This window comes from Mustela lutreola, chromosome 4, assembly GCF_030435805.1.
Source record: "Mustela lutreola isolate mMusLut2 chromosome 4, mMusLut2.pri, whole genome shotgun sequence".
Classification (NCBI taxonomy): Eukaryota; Metazoa; Chordata; class Mammalia; order Carnivora; family Mustelidae; genus Mustela; species Mustela lutreola.
This window is the reverse complement of record NC_081293.1, coordinates 40,900,824-40,921,203: the sequence shown is the minus strand read 5'-3', so window position 1 is coordinate 40,921,203 and position 20,380 is coordinate 40,900,824. Positions and strand designations below refer to the sequence as shown.

The 20,380-nt window shown below is 51.6% G+C and overlaps 1 protein-coding gene across 5 annotated transcripts in view; it reads right to left on the bottom strand.

Annotated features, from left to right (window-relative positions):
* ARHGAP22 (Rho GTPase activating protein 22) overlaps positions 1–20,380 on the bottom strand; it is a 165,610-nt gene that overhangs the window by 47,147 nt on the left and 98,083 nt on the right. Inside the window, exon 1 of one of the 5 annotated variants that reach the window (XM_059169654.1) lies at positions 13,980–14,078. The exons of the other annotated variants lie outside the window; for them this stretch is intronic. Coding sequence (XP_059025637.1) covers positions 13,980–14,031 — 52 coding nt within the window. The 5' untranslated portion in view covers positions 14,032–14,078. Of the gene's footprint in view, positions 1–13,979; positions 14,079–20,380 lie in introns of those variants that run through there. 5 annotated transcript variants of the gene reach the window in all.

The window sequence follows — 20,380 nt, the reverse complement described above, 5'->3', positions numbered from 1 at the left end:
TTTACAGGGAGCTGAACACCGTCCGGCATTCCCTTGGGTGGCCAGCCTGGCCTGGGGCCCACTCCGGACCAGCGCGGTAGACCAGAGTCCATCCTAGACCCCAGGGGCCTTGCCTGGGGGCCCCCAGGACAGGGAGAGCCCCAGCACCCCCATCAGTGGGGCAGAGGGGTGCCTCCGGCAGGGCCCAGACGGGATGCCGAGCACAGCAGAGCTTTGTTCCAGCCTACACCATCGATGGCCATGCAGACGCTCTGTGAATGGTGCTGTTGTGGTATTTTAAGAAGATTCTACAAATAGCACTAACTCAGAATGGGCCTCAGAGCCAGCTCCTGAATGCGGCAGCGGCGAGGGCGGGCCAGCCTGGGAGCTTGGGGAGGACAATAGGGCCTCACAGGGGAGGGAGGGCAGGATGTTGGGTGACCCTGGCCTTTTCCAGGGCTCCGTGGCCTCATTTCCCCCAGACGTACCCAGGCCCTGCCCCCATTACCCAATTCTGATGGGCGGCTTCCTGGGAATTTATTGGGAAGGAGCAGCTCCCCAGCCTTTGCGAATGAATAAAAGGAGGGGATGCGACATCCTTCTGGCGCTGCTCCTCCCGGATCTCTAAGCTCGGATGCTGTCCTCCGGGTCACAGGGGAGGGGGACACAGGAAGGAAGGAGGGCCTGAGGTTTTCATCACAAATCTTTATTAGGTAGCCAGAGAGACCCCAGAGATTCCTAGTCCTGGCAGCCAAGGACTATTAACTGGAATCTTTCCAGAAGAGTCCATTCTTGAGACTTCAAAGACCGCTAAAGAAAGAGAAAAAGAACAGGGATCTGGGGGTCATTTGGAGCGAAGCTCAAACTTCATGTGACCAGTGACATCAGGTCCCTTAACTCTCAGAGCCTCGACGCTTTCCTAAGACCCACAGTACCACCTCCCCCCCAGGGGGGCAGGTAGAAAATTCAGAGGCCCCGCAAGCACCACGCTTGGCACAGAGGCCCTTGCCACGTGTCAGTCCCGCTTCCTTCCCAAATGAAAGGCCAAGTTTATTTAATGGCTGAGTGCACTCCACATGTAAAATGTTTCTGAACTTCGGCTGAGAAACCTGGCAGGCCTAAAGGGAAGCCTCTTGACTCTGCGATTCCACAAAGACATGAGGGGCCGTGGAGTCGATGCAAATGAGCAGGGCAGGACAGCAGAGAGTGCCAGGGCCTGTGGCAAAGCAGACAGGCTCAGCTCGAAGCCCCCATTGGTCCCTTCTGGTCCTTGGGGCATGCTGACATGACAGAGGACAGATCCCTGACACAGCTGCCCCGACCCCCCAGAACATTCTGAGCAGGACCCAAGGCCAAGGGGGTGACTATGCACCCAGTCATCAGCGGTGGCAGTAAAGGGCAGCTGCCCCACACCTATCAGCTCCACCTGCCCAGCCCTCCACCGTGCCTTGAATAACTCTTGTCTGTCCTGCCCCTTCCCTCCATCATCCTCAATACGGAAGGGCCATCATGGCTCTGCAGCCCTGTTCTGTGCACAGAACTTGCCCTCCGTCCATAGGGACTAACTTAGAATCAAGTTAGGAAGCCTCGTCCAGAGCCAAGAGCACAGGGGACCCCTAACTCAAGGGACCATGGGTGGGAGTCTCAAATGGGCCACTGACAGCCTGGGCGGCCTCGTGAGCAAGTCACGTCCTCTATTTCGGGCCTTTTAAAAAACTCATCTGGAAAATGAGAAGGTTTGGCTAGGTGATCTCTGAGGACCTCCCAGCTCGCCCCCTCAGAGTCCAAATGTTCTATCTGTAAGGACTGATGATCTGATCATTGGTACTGAAGGGTGGAGGTTTTCCTTAACCATCCCCTGGGAGGCCTTCCCTGGGAAAGAGCTTGCTTATTCTCCACACCGAATTGGGACAAGGTAGGTTGTAGCTTGTTCACAGGCAGGCGGCCCAGGACACGGCCCTGTGACCTCGCCAAGTTAGAAGGTGCTGGTGTCTCCAGAGCCCCAGCTGTCGGGGGAAGCCCTCATTTGGTGCTGGTGGGCACTCATCCTACACAGGTCCTTTTCCTGCCCAACCTCCCTGCATTGGGCAGGGGTGGCGGGTGAGGGGGGCTCTCCCCACCAGGGGACTGAGGCCAGGAGCCCAGGCGCATGCCCAGAGACACACAGGTCAATGTGGGAGAGTCAGGACTGGATACCAGGGTGTCTTGAGTTTAAGACCGTTCCTGCCATCCCCCTACTCTGCACCCCCCAACCTATAAGGGGCACACACAGTCTCAATGAGCCATCGGCCCTGTTAGAGTGATAGAGACCTCTCTCCATTTGACTCTCCTAATGTAAATGAAGGAAACGATCTCATTCCAAAGACCTTTCGCTGCTCCTCCTCAGTTCAGGGGCTCTCTTCTCCAGAAGTTGTTGATGCATGCTGACTGGGTGGGGTCCAAAATTTGGAGTGGAGGGACCAGGGCCCATCAGAACAGGCAGAGCCTTAAGCCCATCTGCAGGCCTAGGAGGTCCTGCTGGGCCAGGCCTGAAGTTTCAGGTACCAGATAACAGGGAGGCTGGGGGCAGCGACAATTTACTAACTGGCCTGGAAGAACTACTGCGGTTGACCAGCCTCCTAGCCTTTCTGGTGAGCGCCCTCTGAGTCCTGGCCAAGGCTGCAGGCCTCCTGAGCAGGAAGGAATGTGAGAGCCTGCCAGGTGAGGGCCCTCCTCAGGGAGCTCAGGGACAAAGGCTGGGGAACAGGTGCAGAGGGCCTCCTGACCTAGACCTTGTGCTCTGTTCTCCGTCAGTCACGCGACAGGTGACAGGTGGGCAGTGGCCACTGTGACATCACTGGCCAGGAAGGGCCCATCTGAGTCTGAAAAGGTGGAACTGATCCTGGGGCAGGGGGAGCCTGGTCCTGCAAGGCCTCGGTGAGTCTCAGAGAGCTCCAGGTGACTGAACACCCCTGCCTGTTGCTGGGGAGCCCATCCCCACAAGGAGCTCCAAGGGCTGGAGGTGGCAGCAGTCCTGCCTGTGACTGAGCCTCAGAGAGGAAACAAGCCCAGCTGAAAACAGAAGCGGCTGGTTTGCAACTGGCCTTCAGCTCTTCTCAAGCTGAGGTGACTGGGGGTGTCCTGCTTTCTGTTCCAGGTTTCGGGGACACAGGGCCTGTGCTGCTTTCTGTCTGACTCTGTGTGTGCTCCCTGCTGCTGGGGGTCAGAGTGAGCGCCTGGCTCTAGGTCACAGGCTAGTAAGTGAAATAAATGCATTGCTCGGGCTGAGAGCATAGCCTTGCATGCCAGGCAGCCTGGGGGCCTCCCAGCCCGGGGTGGGGGGTGGGGGGTGGGGGGTGGGCTCCCAGCCCAGGGCGGCCTCAGGCCTGGACCTCAGTGCCCGGCTCCCCATCTCTGAAACAGAATCCCCCTGAAGGCTACTGCATGGGTTCCACGCAGCCCTGTCTGGAGAGCGCTGAGGCTGGGGCTTGGCATGCAGTGAGGGGCATGTGCGCTGGAAGAGCTTCCATTTCAACCGGGCGACACTGGCCTTATCAGTTTCAGACTCTTCCCCTAAGCCTCCAGTGAAGGAGGCAATTTCCTGCTACGGGGCAATTTCTCGTGTGCCAGCTGCCTTCAGGACAGAGGCCAAGTTCATTCTTCCCTCAGCACGGCATGCTGAGGGGTTGATATTCCAATCTGCAGACAAAGGTATCCCTCTTTGGCTTGGGACAAGGGACCTGTCCCCAAGGCCGCACAGACATCAGGCAGTACAGCCAAAACCCAGAACCAGGTCTGCCCCACACAGCTCCACGAGCTTCCGACAGTTCACACTGCCTCCTTGTAGCCGAGCCCTCAAGCACTTAACTCTCCTCCAACTCCCCTCTTCACATCAGGTCCTTTGGGGGAGAGACACAAAGCGTAGACTAGAGAATACCTAAAACAGCTCACATACCTCCCTCGGTCTGACTTAGCATCTTCCGAAGCCCCCCTCCCCAGAGCACTGCAGCCACTTGATCTGTCTGGCAGATCCCCACCCCCACCCCCAAAAAGGCCCATTTACCTAGCACTGTCATCCCACCTGACTCACTCTGGGGAAAAGCCCTCTCTCCAGGGCAATTGTCAAAAACAACCGGTGGTAATTCTTTATCATTACAGCTGTCTAAAGCCGGGATACTAACCTTGGCAAACAAGGCTGGCCAAAAGGAAGATCTGGGAACGGAGAAGTCCACCAGACCTGGCCTATTTCTGGAGATCTAGAAGCCCGTGTAGAGCTGTGCCAAGGAGCGGGAGGGACCTGAGAGGTCCCCAGTCTCTCACTTCTGGCCAGCTACGCTCAAGCAGGGAGAGAAGACCAAGAAGTCATAAATTACCTGAGCTCTGAAGGTGCACTACAGAAATTCTAGAAAGAAAGAGCACCAAGAAAGTAACTATACCGGTAAAGGTAAAAGGCAGTATAAATGTATTTTCTTTCACTTTTTTTCCTTGTATCTGATTTAAAAGACAACTGTTTAAACTAATACCTACAAAACTGCTGATGGGCTTATAATGCATAAAAGGTGTAATTAGTCTGATAAGAATGGCACAAGGGGAGGCAGAGAGCAGGCTGTCATCCCTAGAACAATCATTAACTTCAAAAATATGGTGAAGAAACAAAAGGAGAGGCACATGGGTGGCACAGTCGATTGAGTGCCAGGATTGAGTGCCTACGGCACAATTCACGATCTCAGGATCCTGGGGTGAGCCCATGTCTGTCCAGGCTCCCTGCTCAGTAGGGAAACTGCCTGACTCACTCTCTCCCTCTGCCCTGCCTCCCATTTGTGGGCTTGCACGCAGACATGTGCTCGTGTGCTCTCTCTCTCTCTCTCAAATAAATAAAAAAAGGTTTTTAAAGATTTTATTTATTTATTTGAGAGAGAGAAAGAGCACAAGCAGGGGGAGTGGCAGGCAGAGGGAGAGGGAGAAATAGATGTGATCCCAGGACCCCGGAATCATGACTTGAGCTGAAGGCAGATGGTTAACTGATTGAGCCATCCAGGTGCCCCTCAAATAAATAAAACTTGGAAAAACCTTAAAATAAAAAAAAAAAAAGAAATTAAAATTAAACAACAGAAAAATAACTATTTATTATAAAAAGAAGGCAGGAATAAAACAAAAAAGACATGGCACACATAACAAACAAATAGCAAAATGGCTGACATAAAGCCATGTTATCTGTAATCACATTAAATGTAAATGGATTAAAAAAACAAACTATATGCTGTCTATAGGAGACGTATTTAGATTTAAAAACAAACAGGTTGAAAGTGAAATGGTAGAAAAGATGTACCATGTAAACAACACACCGAAAAGAGTGTCAGCATGGCCATACAAGTATGGGACAGAATACATTTGAAGGTAAAAATGTTACTGGAGACAACGATGAACATTTTATAATGAAAAAAGGGTGAACAGTTAGAAACATATGTCCCCCTAACAGCAGAGCTCCATAAATATGAAGCAAAAATGGACAGAATTGAAGTGGGATTCCACAATATTTGGAGACCTTAGTACTCCAGTTTCAATAATGGATAGAATGAGGTGGAAAATCAGTAAGAAAACAAAAGACTTGAACAATACAAGGAACCAAGTAGCCCTAACAAATACCTGTAGAACACTCCATCCAATAAGAACAGATACACCCTCAACTCAAGGGCACACAGAAGGTTTTTTCCAGATAGACCATATACTAGATCCTAAAGCAAGTCTTAAACATCTCCATGGATTGAATAAAACAAAATATGAATGTGTACTCACTAGCTATAGAGCAATAAAATTAGAACTCAGTAAGAAAAGGAAATGTGGAGAATTTACAAATAATGTGAAAATTAAACAACTCACTCCTAAATAACCAAAGAAGAAATCATGAAAGAAGTTTTAAAAACACTCTGAGTTGAATTAAAATGGAAACACAATGTACTTAGCGTGAAACTTATTGCTATAAATGCCCACGTTATAAAAGAAGAGAAATCTCACACCAATAATCTTGATAGAACTGAGTGATCTCAAATCAGTAACAAGGCTTATACTCTTGGAAACTAGAGAAAAACCAAACCAAACCCAAATCAAACAGATGGAAGGACATAATTATGATTAGACTGGAAATTGTTTAAATAAAAATAAAGACTGGAAAATGATAGAGAAAATCAAAAGAAAAAAACACCAAGTTGGTTCACAAAAAAGATAACCACATTTGACAAGCTTTAGCTGGACTAGCCAAGAAAAAAGCAAGAAAAGACTCAATTTGCTAAAACTGAGAATAAACAGGAGACATCACTGTCGACTTTACAGAAATAAAAGGGATTATAAGGGAATAATATGAACTGTACTGCCAACACATGAAATAACTCAGATGAAATAGATTCCTGGAAAGACATAAACTACCAGAACCGACACAAGAAGAAATACAAAATCTAAATAAACCTTTATTTAATAGAAGACTCAATGAAGGGGTGCCTGGTGGTTCAGTGGGTTGAGCCTCTGCCTTCGGCTCAGGTCATGATTCCAGGGTCCAGGGATCGAGCCCCTGGGATTGGGCTCTCTGCTCAGCAGGGAGCCTGCTTCCCTTTCTCTCTCTCTGCCTGCCTCTCTGCCTACTTGTGATCTCTGCCTGTCAAATAAATAAATAACATCTTTAAAAAAAGAAGAAGACTCAACGAATAACTTAAATGATTCACTGATGAATTCTACCAGTCATGTAAAGAAGAATTAATACGAGTTTTAGGACTGAATTCCATGAAACATTTAACGTATTAAAGCCAATTGTTCACAACATTTTCCGAGAAAAAGAAGTGACAAGAGCATAATTCCCAGTTCCCGTGAGGCCAGGATTCCTCTGAAAACAAAAAGAAAGACACTACACAAAAACCACGGACCAGCATTCCTTATGAATACACGCACAAACATCCTCAAAGACTGGCAGAATACAACCCAAATGGTCACCAGCTGATGAGCAGATAAAGAAAAGGTGTCATACGCATAGCAGGGCCTATATTTAGCCATGAAAAGTAATGAGGTAGTGACTCCCGCCACAACAGGGATGAACCTTGAAAACACTATGCTAGGTTAAGCCATTCACAAACAGCCAATATATTGTATAAAAGTAATTTAGCGGTTGCCTGTGGCCACAGGAAAAGCAGGGAGGGTTGTCTTGGGAATGGGAAGTGACTACTAATGGATATAGGGTTCCTTTTTGGGGTAGTGAAAATGTTCTAAAATTGGATTATGGTGATGACTGCGTAACTGAGTATACTAAATTCTACTGAGTTGTGCCGTCGAAAAAGATGAATTTGATATGTGAAACATATCTCATTAAAGCTGTACTAAAGAGTGCACTGATGGGACATTTTGGGGGAAGCGCTCAGAAGCTGTAATTCAGGCAAGGGCGGGCACCAGTGACCTAGCTGCGTTGGAGCAGGTAGATAAGGAAAACTGTTTCAGGGATTTGCATCATTGGGATGCCCTGGGTTTGGGACCCAGCATTCCTGAAGTAGAGCCACCTTACAGGGGCAAGGGCCCACAGGCTAATGAGACCAGAAAACACAGGACCAGGCATTTTCTTCCCTTCTCCCTTCAGGAGTTAGGACTCGAGCTCTCAGGGAGTTTTCTGCCCTGATGGCTAAGGTCAGGGCCTTCGGGCTCCCCCAGGACTGGCTCCTCGCTGGGGCCAGCACCGTCGACCATGGGTTTGTGTTGGTTAAACAGACCTGCTCGTGAACTTCATCCAAGGGGTAACAAATCCCTATCCCCCGCCCTGAGCGAGATGACCACTAGCGGAGGCCCTTTCTGCACGGATAGGAAGAGGCACTTGGCCTTCTTAATGACTCACTGTTAGAAACCCGGAGCAGCTCTGAGTTTCCTCAGGGGACAGTGTGCGGTTTAAGCGGACACAACCTTAGGGTTCTCTCTTTACAGAAAAAGAAACTGAGGTCCCCAGTGGTAACCCAGCTAAAAGGGGTGGAACTAGAACTACTAACAGGTCTCTTTGAGGTTAGCATGCCTGTACCCATTCACAGGTGGGGATGTAGAGGTCAGGGGTGGCCTGGGGTCCCCCAGACAGAAAATGAAACCAAATCCTCTGTCTAAGGCTGGTTCCCTTTTTGAAAAGCCCACAGGTCTGCTGCCCAGGACACTTGAATGGGGAAGAGGTAACAAAGAGGGACACTCACCAACAGAGTGGGCAGACTTTGAGCTACAGACCAAAGGCCTTAGGGCTCTGGGCCATGAGTTCAGCCCCTGCAATAGGAGGCTCTAACCTTCTGACATGTCATTCTGACCTCCTGTCTGTCTCGTCAAATCTCTACCGTCTTCAAGGTCTTCAGTGCTCGCACAGAGCCCGATTCTGCCAGCCTTCTGAGAAGCAAGCAAAAGACAGAGCCTGCCTCACCCTCAGGGAACGTCCAGCTCATTGGAGAGAGGACAGATTCTATATATGGATGCATGTATATTTACGTACTGTGACACGTTTTCAAGTTCAAGTGTAGGATAGCAAGTGAGCAAATAAGAGGTATCAGGCTCTCAGGAAAGAAAGGCACTTAGGCCCAGCCAAATGTTGGGGTGTCCAGGTCAAGAGCAGGGTCAAGGTCAGTGCCGGCAGGGAAAAGGTGCTCCACTCAGAGGTGGAGAGAATATGCGGGCCAAGACTGTGAAAGCTGGCGGGGTGTGAGTGCAGCCTGGGGAACAGGGAGGCGGCCGACCGCACTGTGGCTGTGAATGGCGAGGAGAGCTCTGTGTGAACGCCCCTGGAATCCCAGAGTGTCTGTGAGGAGGGACCGATGAGATCCCGAGGCAACCTGAGCAGGCACTGCCTGCTGCTGGGGCATGTGCTGCAGCGGGGACCGTTGCTGGAACATGTGCTGCAGCGGGGACCATTCACCTGGGGAGACCCATTGGGAGGCCACTGTCGTAGCCAGGGTAGTGTGCGTGTAGGTGGCTGGGTCCTGGGTGCTGGCCTGCGACGGAGACAAGCAGAGGGACTCAGGTGTATTTTCGAAACAGCACTGGCAGGAGTTGGTGATGGCAAATCAGAGGGACAAAAAAATCTCGAGTTTAGGTTTAGCCTGAATAGCTTTGGCCACTGTCCAGTCCAGGAGAACCCAGCAGTGGTGGCAAGCAGGTCTGGTGCTCTGAGCTCCTGCCTGGGCTGGAAAAATGGTGACTCTGAAGGGTTTGCCAGCAAGAGGGTGGAGTGTGTGGGGACAGAAGTGAATGGAGGAGTGTCTACAAGGGAGCTCGGGGACATCAGGAGCCCCTGAGCGACCCCAAAGGCTCGGCCCTGGGACACCTCCGCAGGCCTGCACAGTCCTTCCCTATTCTCTCTGCTCCTCCTCTTACAGGACTCAGCTCAGGCACCCACTGCCCTGGGCATTCGCTGAACCTGCAGGCTGCGTGGGACTACAGCCTGCCCACAGCACCGGGGTTGGCTGTTCTCCCTGCATTTCTTCTCAGCCTGCTGTGTCCCTGTCTGTCATCTGGGTCTCTAGCCTGCCAGGCTCTGAGCACCCCAGGGGCAGAGCTGCACCCTCCCCAACTCTTATCCTGGAGCTGGGCACAAGGCCAGGCAACGGCGTGGGTGCCCAACAGACAACTGCTACATGGACGGACAGAACCCTGGATGGCAGATGTCTGCAAGCAACCTTGCAAGGGTTTATGAGAAATGGCACCTTCTCTAGAAGGCGGGCTCAAGCGGTTGAATAGGAGTTTACCCAGGAGAACCAGTTCTACCACCTCCGCCCACTGACAGCTTTGGGTCTCCCCAGGACAGAGCACACCTCTGCCTGCCCGTCCTGCAGGGTGTGCAGCCTGGCACACCGGCCTCTGCACCCAGGCTACCGGGTGCCCAACAAGCCCTCTGTGCATTAGGAAAGAGGCACAGATGCCATGCCCTGTGCCTCACTCTAGCACAGCAGAGTGATACATGGAACGGGTGCCTCTGGGGTCCCCGGGGAGTCCGACAACATGAACAGGCAAAGGTGATCATGACTGTCTCCTCCAGCTTGACTCCATGCACTGAGCACAGATGCTCAGTGGAGCACAGTTCCAGATCACAGAGGCGACACAATGGCCAGCTAAGGGCAACAGACCCAAACCAGCCAGGCACTGGAAAGTGTGGGCCGGGGCTCAGAGGCAGCTCCAGGTGCTGTGAGCCAGGAAACCAAGAGAAGGGGCCAGTGAGTGCATAGCACTCCAGTGGAGTGCTGAATTTTCAGGCTAGAGATGGACACTGCAGGAGTGGGGGGCAAAGGATTTAGGGGGCTGTTTGCTTAAAAGAGAGCACAATTACAAGGGTACTGGCTGAGATTTCCAGGGGAGACTTATAGACAGAGCTCAGAAGATGAAACAATTCTCAGCTGAACTTGGTGCATTAAAGGGGGCGGGGCCAAGAGGAGATAGAAGGGCTAGGCAGGGGCAGCGCCTATGGGCCAGAAGGAGGGCAGAGGCTGGGGACAGAGCAGGCTCCCAGGTACTCAGAGCACCAGGACTGTTCACTGGGTCCAGCCTGCTGGGGGTGGGGGGGTATGCAGGGAGGAGAAGGGGGAGGCAGGGAGGCTGACAGCTCCTGGGGCACTGGTGTTGGATAGGTAAGGAGACAAGGGCGGGACTTGTGATGCCCACAGGGGTGAGAAGCTGGCTTTTTAAAAAAATGTTCTGATGAGTGACTTGGGACAGGTTTCTGCGCTGACAAGGAGCCAATAGAAGGGAAGATGAGGGTGTTGGGGAGACAGGGGACATGGCAGGGGATAAATCCTGGAAAAGAGAGGAGGGCTCCCAGTGCTGAGACCAGCTAGAAGGGTGAATTTGGGGAATGAAGGGGCAGCAGGGGGCCAGTGGACCTTAAAGGTCTTAGGGGCCCACAGGTCTGCTCACATCCCCCCACCCCAGCCTTGAACAAAAGCTACTTCAAGGCTGCATTCCTGGACCACTTCTTCTGAGTCTCAGCCTTGGACGACAAGGCAAAGAAGAAGAAAATGAAACTGCCACTACGCAGACCCACCATAGACCTCTACAAGGCAGAAATCCCTGGAGACACTGCCTAGAAACAATGAAATCAAAGTGTTCTCAGAGTTCAGATCAAGTCCATCTGCCCTCTGCTTTGAGGAGGGGTAATCCTCCTCCACACATCAGATCCTGCAGGCTGACCTTTCGGCTTCTGCCGGAGCACCCGGGGTCCAGGACTGCCCTATTCGCCATGATCTGTCTTGTGTGTGATAGTGTGATTAGGCTCAGTGTGTATCATGGCTGGAAAGCATTTACAGCAATCCCTCCCCGGGTCCATGCTGCCCAGCTACAGATCCTCAACTAGCTGGCAAGCAGGTGTCTCCCGGAGGGCCTGCCAGGCTTTGGATACAAAGGCACGATGACAAGATTGGCTGTGGTGACACTGGCACACAATGGATATCTGCGGCTCTCTTCCTGGGATTTAATATTTAAGCTTTTCTGCTGTATCCAGTACACTTCCACACAGGGATAACGTAGTCAGATATTCTGTTGTAGAAGTTTTGTTTCAGAAACTCCCAACAATGAAATCCATTCATGATACCTATTGTCTTGGGAAATTTTAGATTACACCGGTGATGAACGGATTCTCTTCCAATCTTTTCTTAAATGGAATACCTATGTATGTTTCTAGTCGGGAAAGTCAGAAATCTCCTTACCCAGGTAGTTGCAGCAGCTAAACACACAATACATCCCCTGGAAACACATCACTGTGACGACCACTGAGTCGGTTTACTGCCTGGAGCAACATTTCTCAAGCTGTGTCCAAAGATATGGGTTCTGAGGTGCTCCATGGAACACGGGTTCCCAGGCTGAAGGTTTGGAGACTGTACTTACAAGCCGCTCGACTTGGAGATGCACAATGGTACCAATGTGTTAAAAGCACTGAGAAGCCTTGCATTGAAAAACCCTTCAAATTTTAATAATTCATGATTTTTAAGATTATTTGACTAAGAAACCACTCCTCCCCCTCTGGGTTTATGGCAGAACTCATTTTGCACAAAGGTCCAAACTTTTCTGGACTAGCCAGATGGGTGAAATTTATTAAATGATGCAACAACATTTAAACATTTGGAGATATATATATATATATATATATGCCTTCCTTGAACCATAGAAAATCCTTCTTGCCTGGCAGTGGCTGGCTGGCTGCCCACTCTGGACAGGGCGGGCACATTCTAGTATCATAGTGTTCCCAACCCCATCTGGCTCCAGACTTGGCCAGCTTTGTTGATTTACATGGGCTGCAGGACCAATCCCACCCTCTCAGACTGGGTCCCTGACCCCAGGCTGGTGTGGCTAGTTGATGTGGGCTCAGGGGCAGCAAGCTGGGAAACATTCCTACTCCACACCGACATCCTCACCTGGATGGGTACAGCCTGGGCATCCACAGCCTACAAAGACAAGGCTAGCAGGAGATGCCCCAGGCGCCTTCCAAGGCTGCTAACAGAGTATGTACCCTCCCTAAACAATGCTCTGAAAACCTGCCCTGGCTTCTGGGACCCAGGCTCCACCCCTTGCCCTGTTTACTGAGTAGGGTCAGGCCAAGGAGACCAAAGCAGCTAGTCCAGCCAGCCCCCAGAGAAATCCTCCCAGTGGTGTTCTTCCTCCAACCTGCCCTCAGCCAATGTGCAGCAAAACCCTGGCCTCTGGGTCCTATTGCTCCCCTGGCTCCCGCAACAGTCTAGACTCACTAAGCCTCAGTCCCCTCCCAGCAAACAAGAAGCCCAGAGGGAAAAATTCTTTTCTTTCTTTATAAAATCAAATTTGTAATCAATTCTGTTGCTTTGGGCAATGGGAACCATGCAACTAGTTCCATTTCCTATTTGGTTTTGGCTGGAGGAAGTGTCAACCACCAACATTAGCTTATGGTCAGATTAACTGGGCTCTTTTCTCTCTTTGCTCAATGAGTTCTGTTTAAATGTAGAATCCGGTTTAGCTTTTACAATGTGTTTATTTATTACACACGTTATAAGCTACCTCCAACCCTTGGTGAAACAAACCTGTACATTTGTGGCATCATCGCCTGGACAAGAGTCCTTCAAGACGCTTGACACAGTCACACCTTCATCTGGGGAATCAGGACCTAAGGCCCATTCCGGAAGAGCCTACACTGTCACCTTAGGGTTTACATACAGGGCTTCCCAGCTCACGGGTCATGGCAGTCACTTGGGGGAAGTCCTTAAACACACAGCTTTGCAAGGCCTTCCCCAGGACCTATCCAGCAGGTCAGGGTGGCTGCGGATTTGCTTGTTTCATGGGGGGTGGGGGAAGGGTGTTAAATGAGTTATAGGATCAGGTGAGTTTGGGAAGCTCTGCATAAAGCGAAGCACTAAGTTTCTGACAATCAACAGGGATCGGTTCAGTCAGTCAAGGGTTAAAAGCCGGAAAGGTCACTGCCCGAAGGAGGCTGGACCTCATGCTGCCGCCCCTGGCTCCTTAGCCCATTCCGGCTTGGAGACCTCTCCAAGTCTGCCTCATTCCACAAGCAGCTCCCTCTGCACGTCCTGCCGCGACTTTTGAAAGACTCAGGGTCCCTGGGTCCAAGTTTGTGACACAGACGAGCAAAGAGAATGGATGTCCCGCTCGCGGCGGTTAAGCCGCAAAGGACCTGTGGGCGGGGCCGGGTCCCGGGGGCTCCTCCGCCCCAGCCATGGACTTGGCCGACCTAGAGGGCCGGCGCCCCCACTCCACTCGACTCTCCTTCAGCCCTGCGGCCCCGACCCCAGCCCCCAGCCGGTCTCCGCGCGGCGAGAGAGCACCTGGACGCACGCTCCGAAGTTCGGAGACGCTCGGGGAGTTGCAGCCACACCTGAAGCCCCTCCAAGGCTGAGGCAGGTGGCGGGCGTCCCTGGAGAAGTGGCGGACAAGTCCCCGAGGCGGGTCTGGCATCCCCCAGCAGGAGCTGTAGGGAGCCGGCGGCGCGCGTTCCGCTCCCGGGAGCTGAGATCCCCAGCCCGCGGCGCACGTGCGCGCCCCAGAGTTACCTTTGGGCGCCGGCAGGTGTCCCCTCCAGTCCTTGCAGCAGCACAGCCCCATGGCAGCCGCCCGCCCTCGCCGCTCTGCTCCGCTGCCCGTCGCGCCGCCTGCTGCCCGCCCCGCTCCCGGTCCGGGCGGCCGAGGTCCGGCCGGTGGGCTGTGCCCAGCCGGGCGCAGGGCTGCGCGCGGGGCCGCGGGGTCGGCGGCTCCCTAGCTCTCACGCTCCGTTCCGGCCCCGCGCCGCGGGCATCCCGGCCTCCGGGCAGACCCTGCTAATCAATAGGAGAACGCGCAGATTGCGCCGGACGCGCCGCCTGCCCGCTTTTATCTCTGCGCGCCGGGGCGGCCCCGCGCCGGCTCCCTGCCCTCTCGGGCGCCCTCCCCGCGGCCCGTTACTCTCCGGGGGAACCGGGCTGCACGCTCGCGAGAGGCCGCCAGGGGGCGCGGTGCGAGCCCCAGAGGTCCCCGGCTCCTCCGCGCGCCGGGAGCCAACCGAGGGGTCGGAGGCGGGGGATGGCGACACCCACCTGACTTCTGGGCGGCGCGGGCGGGAGAGAAGGGTGCCTTGCTGTGTGCTGTGCGAGGGCGGCGCCTCCCTCCCCCGGCGTCCTCTAAGCAGTCACCTCCTGGGTCACTGGGGGTGGGGGGTAGTCTCATTCTTCCAGCTCGCCTGAACTCTACAACTGCAGTAGCGGTAAGCGTGTTCGCCCAAGCGACCCCCAAACCTGGCTGCGCTACCTATGTACTAGGTGACTTCGTAAGTCACTTCCCTTCTGAGACTGTTTCTCCACCTGAAAAGTCAAGGAAATGACAGCGTTTCATATGTTGTTTAGCGCAAATTAAAGGTTTGATGGTACCCAGTCATTTAAACATTTGTACTGTTTTCCTGCCTATGAAACGGAGAGAATAATAGAACCGCTCCAGTGACTTTCTGAGGATTAAATGAGTTGCTGTAATAGATCTACTCAGAGATCTATAGCTATTTACTCTAAATATATAAAGAACACAGCCAGCGGGTCACTAAGTGCCTTGTGTGACCGGTCATTGTCAAGTGTTGGTGAGGATTTGGGGAAATGGGTACTTAGGTGCCATGACTTTGGAAGGTAACACGTGAGCCGCTTATTTTAAACTAGAAATGCTAATATCCTGGGCTGGCCAGTTCCATTTCTCAGCGCCCACCCCACAGAAATGCTTGCCCACGTGCCCAAGGAAACCCGTACAGGGCCATTCATCCCAACCTTGTTTGTAATCGCAAAAAAATTGAAATCAATAAAATACATGGGCATTTTCATGAACTGAACTATGGTATCGAAGGAGCTGGAGCTGTTTGAGATCTATGGATTCACAGTGCTTACACGAACACACACCTACAAAATAGTACTAGAGCCGTCACTCTGTGCCCACGCTGCTCTTGGGGCCCCGGGCGTAGATAAACCACTTTGGAGACATTGAGTGACAAGGACAGATTGAAAGATGATGTCAAGAGACTTCAGCATGTTGATAGTGGCCTAATTTCTTAAAAGAAAGGCGTATTTACATAGTGTGTAATTAAATATCAGGTTCTTTCTCAGCCCATCAGGTCCCGGGGGTCTTGTTCCCTAAGGAGCTTGACCCTAAGGCACTGCGGTAAGCCTTAGATGGCCTTGGCTTGCCCGGGATTTGGGGATTTTCTTCCTTCCACCAACCCCCCAATCCCCTCTTGGGAAAACAGAGGTGGTCCAGGAGAAGAGCAGCGGCTCCAGGGGAGCAGAAGAGTTACTTGGGATGGGGGGTGGGGCGGTTGGGGGTGGGGAGGGGAGGAAAGAAGGGCTTGGAACTGAGAAGAGGTTTTCCCAGGAGTTAAGTCTTATTCAAAGGAGAGATTAACAAAGAGGCAGATTTCTGCCTCCCTCTCCTTAATCTCCAGAAAGAGGAGGATGAGGCTTTTTCTGGGCGAGAGAAAGGTTGTCCTGCACTGGCTCGGGGAAGAAAGATGTTTTCACTTCATGACATGTAGGCGGGGGTTACAGAGAGGGAGGAACTGAGAAAAAACGGAGACCTGACTTATGGTTGCTGCCAAGTCATTTTAAACAGTTTTAGCACCAGGCAAGATCACTTAGTCACAGCGAGCTTAATGAGGCCCCAGGAATTCCAAGCTAGAGCTCCCTGCATTCAGGGAGAGCATGTGTGGGGAGCGAGCCCCCGGGTGATTGTCCGACAGCCAAGTCCTACATTTGGAAAGCAAGATTTAAAAGAAAACATCACAGCGGCCATTGTGGGCTGCTTGTTTATCTTTCTAAGAGGAAGTAGCAAAGCAGGATCATTTCAAATGAGCCTATTATAAAGGGTCAGCATCCCCATTGAACCGTTTAAATATATTTTGGATACTCGACTTTTCAAAGTAGCTTTAAATATCAACTCCCAGGGCAGTTTAGGAGGTAGAAAGCAAGGCAAGAACTTCTAGTATTATTGCCTTTGGTTTCACACACTTTAATTCCTGATTATTCATCGTCTTTTTATAGTATCCTAGTTATGTATCTATTCCTTAAAAGGGAAGAAAAAATAGCATTCACTATGTGCTTCCTACCAGGTGCCAGGCAATTCACAAATGCTATTTCACAGTTTACCATAGGACAATTCTATGAGGTAGATGACATTAGATTCAACTTACGGAAGAAGAAACAGAAGTTCAGGGAGGTGAAGAAGCTTGTCCAAGACCCATGAAGTGGTAAGTGGTAGAGCCGAGATGGACGGTTGGATGGATGGATGGATGGATGGATGGATGGATGGATGGATGGATCAGTGGAGAGGTAGGTGGACGGATGGGTAGATGGATAGCTGAATAGATGAATGGGTGGGTGGATGGATGAATGGATGGACAGATAGATGGATGGGTGGGTAGGTGGTGGACAGATGGGTGGATGGGTCGATGGCATTACCTCATAAGGCATAGAGTCAAGGACTGCAACTGGAAAAGCACATACTGAGCATGGAATTTTCCTGAAAAACCAAACTCCTTGAATATAGCTCTGCCCCCTGAATTGATCATGACCCCAAACCATCTGGAATTAAGCCAAAACATCAGGATCACTCAGTGCAGCAAGGCTCCAGAGGAGCTCAAGCTGCCCCATTCCAGAAGAGTAGTCGGGGTAAGGGGGGCTCTGAGATCTCTTTCTGAGCCAAGAGACCAACATTCTGAACTCTACAGAGAAGCAGAACCAGAATATGGGGGTGGATTTCCAGTGAGTGCAGCGGGCTCTGGGAGGAAGGTTGGATACCAGATTTGGCGGACAAAGGCTCTGGGGCTAGGACTACCCCCACCCAGGGCTCTGCCTTCTGCTGTTTTATTCCATTTCAAAGTGAGGATATGGGACTGTTTCTAGGAAGGCTGCTGCTGCTAGGATCCTGGCTTTATGCAGCCTTAGCTCCTGGTTCCCAAAATGCTCTAGGCCATTCAAGAATTTGCTTGGGAGACTCAGGAGCTGGCCCTTTTACCTCTCTGTAGGGGTAGAGGGGCATACTGAGGCACCCTCATGGTACCATCTCAAGGTGTCAGCCCAGTCTTAGGCAGCTTAGGGGCATGGTAGGACTGGGGTCATAGCATCTTAGTCACAGGTATAGCTTTGGGGGCTGAGATGATCATTCATTCATTCATTCATTCATCTATGTGCCACACAATGAATGGACCCAACTGAACACCTGAGAAAGCCCAAGGCCTGAGCTCTGTGGATACCCTGAGAGCTCTGGGAGGGAGGCGTGTACAGTGACCCAGTGCTGGAGTGGGGCAGGAAGGGCTCTACAGAGCAGAGGTTTTTGCGATGAGCGTGGAGACCTGAGGAGGGACCAGCTCCTCAGAGAATGGCATAAGAATGGTCCTCTGCTGGGTGGTGCTGTGCTCTTAATGAGGAGATAGGTTCCGGGGTGGGGAGGTGCAGCAGGGCATCTAGGGTAGAGGAAAATGAGGCAGCCTATGATTCTGACTCATCTTCCTGACAAGAGACTGAAGGAAGGGGCGACCTGGAGCAGGGAGAAGCTAAGAAACAAAAGACATCCCCCTGAGCGTGGCGGGGCCTGGACGTAGCAGGAGGAAGAGAGGGAGACCAGGTGGGATGTGTGTCAGCAGGGTAGCCCTGGTGAGTCACACCTCCCAGTCCACCCACTTTGTGTGTGCCCGTCCCCTCGAATCTGGGCTGCCCGATGACCTCCACTAACCAACAAGTGACAGCAGTGACTCTGGGCCAGTTCCGGGGGTGAATACTAAGAAGGCTTGGCAGATCCTGCTGCTGTCTTCCCCCTTGTGAGCAGGGGGACTGCCCTGAGCCCACCACGGTCCAGGAAGCCCAACCTAGCAGCTCAGAGAGACACAGGGAGAACCAAGGCCACGGCCAGCAACTTCTTCTTCCAGCCCCGTGAGCAAGGCCACCCTGGATGGGATCCTCCAGCTGACATAGGTAGAGGGAAGACGAGTTGGGCCGGCCGAGCCCTGCCCATATCGTAGAATAGCGAGCGAATAAGATGTTGTAAGTCACTAACTATGCAGTAACATCACTGGAACTGGGAGTATTACATAATACTCATTGCCCATGTTGTCAGCTGGGCCGGTGTGCCAGGCCAAGAGCTTGGCACTCCATCCGAATTCAGAGCAGTTCTATGTGTTAGGGATCGTCATTATTTCCACTTTAAGGTGGAGGACCCCGAGGCGCAGAGACATAAAGTAATTTGCACTAGGTCACATAGCTAAGTAGTGTCTCAGCTCGGATTGGAACATGGCCCGTCTTCCTCTGGGGCCTGAGCTCTTAATGACTCTCTGGGACATATTCTGGAGGGAATAGGGATAATACTTGGTGTCAAATTCAGTGCCCCATGGGTCTAAGGCATATCTGTAGGTGAGACATGGGATAGAAAAGACAACCCCTGTGCAGGGCTGGACCATGCCTGGAAGAAAAGCCGTGGGAGGCTCATTGCTCTGTTAAATTTTCAGTGTCAGGGCCCCCTTCCTGGCAGCCTTGGCACCGGTAGAAGGGGCTTCTTGAAGACAAAGTCACTTTGTAGACTCTGTGTCACAGCCTCTCACTCATACTGGTGCTAGCACCTCCTTTCCTGTCCACAGCATCCCCGTGATGGGGAGATGTCAGCATGCTCCTGTTACAGGAGAGCTGTGGACACCTGCTCGGGCTACATGAGCTCCCACAGCTACTCGGTGGGGGAGCTCACCTGCAGTCTGGGCAGAGCGACCATCATAGGTCACCTTCTTAATGACCAGACTCCTGCCTCCTGCTCCTGGGAGGTAAGTTTCTCCCTCTGGGATGCCTCCCCCCTTCTATTCTCCCATCACAGTTCTGATCTGTGTTAGGATTTGGGCCAAAATCCAGGGTGCCCACACCACATGTAAACCACCACGACACACAGATGTTCTAGAATTGAAAAGACTTAATGGTTTAGTACAACTTCCTCGCTTTTCTTGGGAAATCCACGGCCCAAAGAGGCTAGATCCACCCCACATTAAGCATTTCCCGAGGGCCTGCTTTGTGCCAGGCCCTGAAAGGTAAGTCAGTGACAAGTGGGGGCCACCTCCACTTGGCTTCGGTTTTTGCTTTGAAACAAACAGACCTGCAGAAATGATAAAAGGGAGGTTGCTCTCCTGGTACCTCAAAATATGTTCTCTGCATTTTTGACACACAGTGCACAGAAGCCAACTGGTTTGAATTTCAATGTCTGATTAAGTGTGTTCACTAGCACGCATCTTCCCATGTTATCTGTCATCAGCAGCATTGCCATAGCTATTCATCTTACACACTCATTGTTATGGTTTCTTTTTTCTTTTTTAAAGATTTTATTTATTTATTTATTTGACAGATCACAAGTAGGCAGAGCAGCAGGCAGAGAGAGAGGAGGGGAAGCAGGCTCCCTGCTAAGCAGAGAGCCCCGATATGGGGCTTGATCCCAGGACCCTGGGATGATGACCTGAGCTGAAGGCAGAGGCTTTAACCCACTGAGCCACCCAGGCGCCCCCTTTTATTATTATTATTTTTTAACGAAGGATGTGACTCTGGGGAAGGTAGAGTCTATTTGAAGCAGGCCTACACTGCTTTGTGCTAGAAAAGGCTATGGATTCCATAAGGACTGGTCTGCTTTTTGTTTCCCTTAATGAGACTTAACTACCTTTCTCTTTTTCCCTTTGGCTGCCAGGAAGCTCAAGGAAAATTTAAAGTTTGGCTTTAGCAAGTATGAAGGCCCTAAGGTAGGCCATCACATCCCTACTTTTGGGTCTTAATTTTGCTTTTCTACTTTTTTTTTAAAGCAAACTCTATCCCCAACATGGGGTTCAAACTCATGACCCCAAGGTCAAGAGTTGCATACTCTACAGACTAAGCCAACTAAAGTGCCCTGCTTTTCTACTTTTATTTACATCTTCCTTGGTCCTTAATTT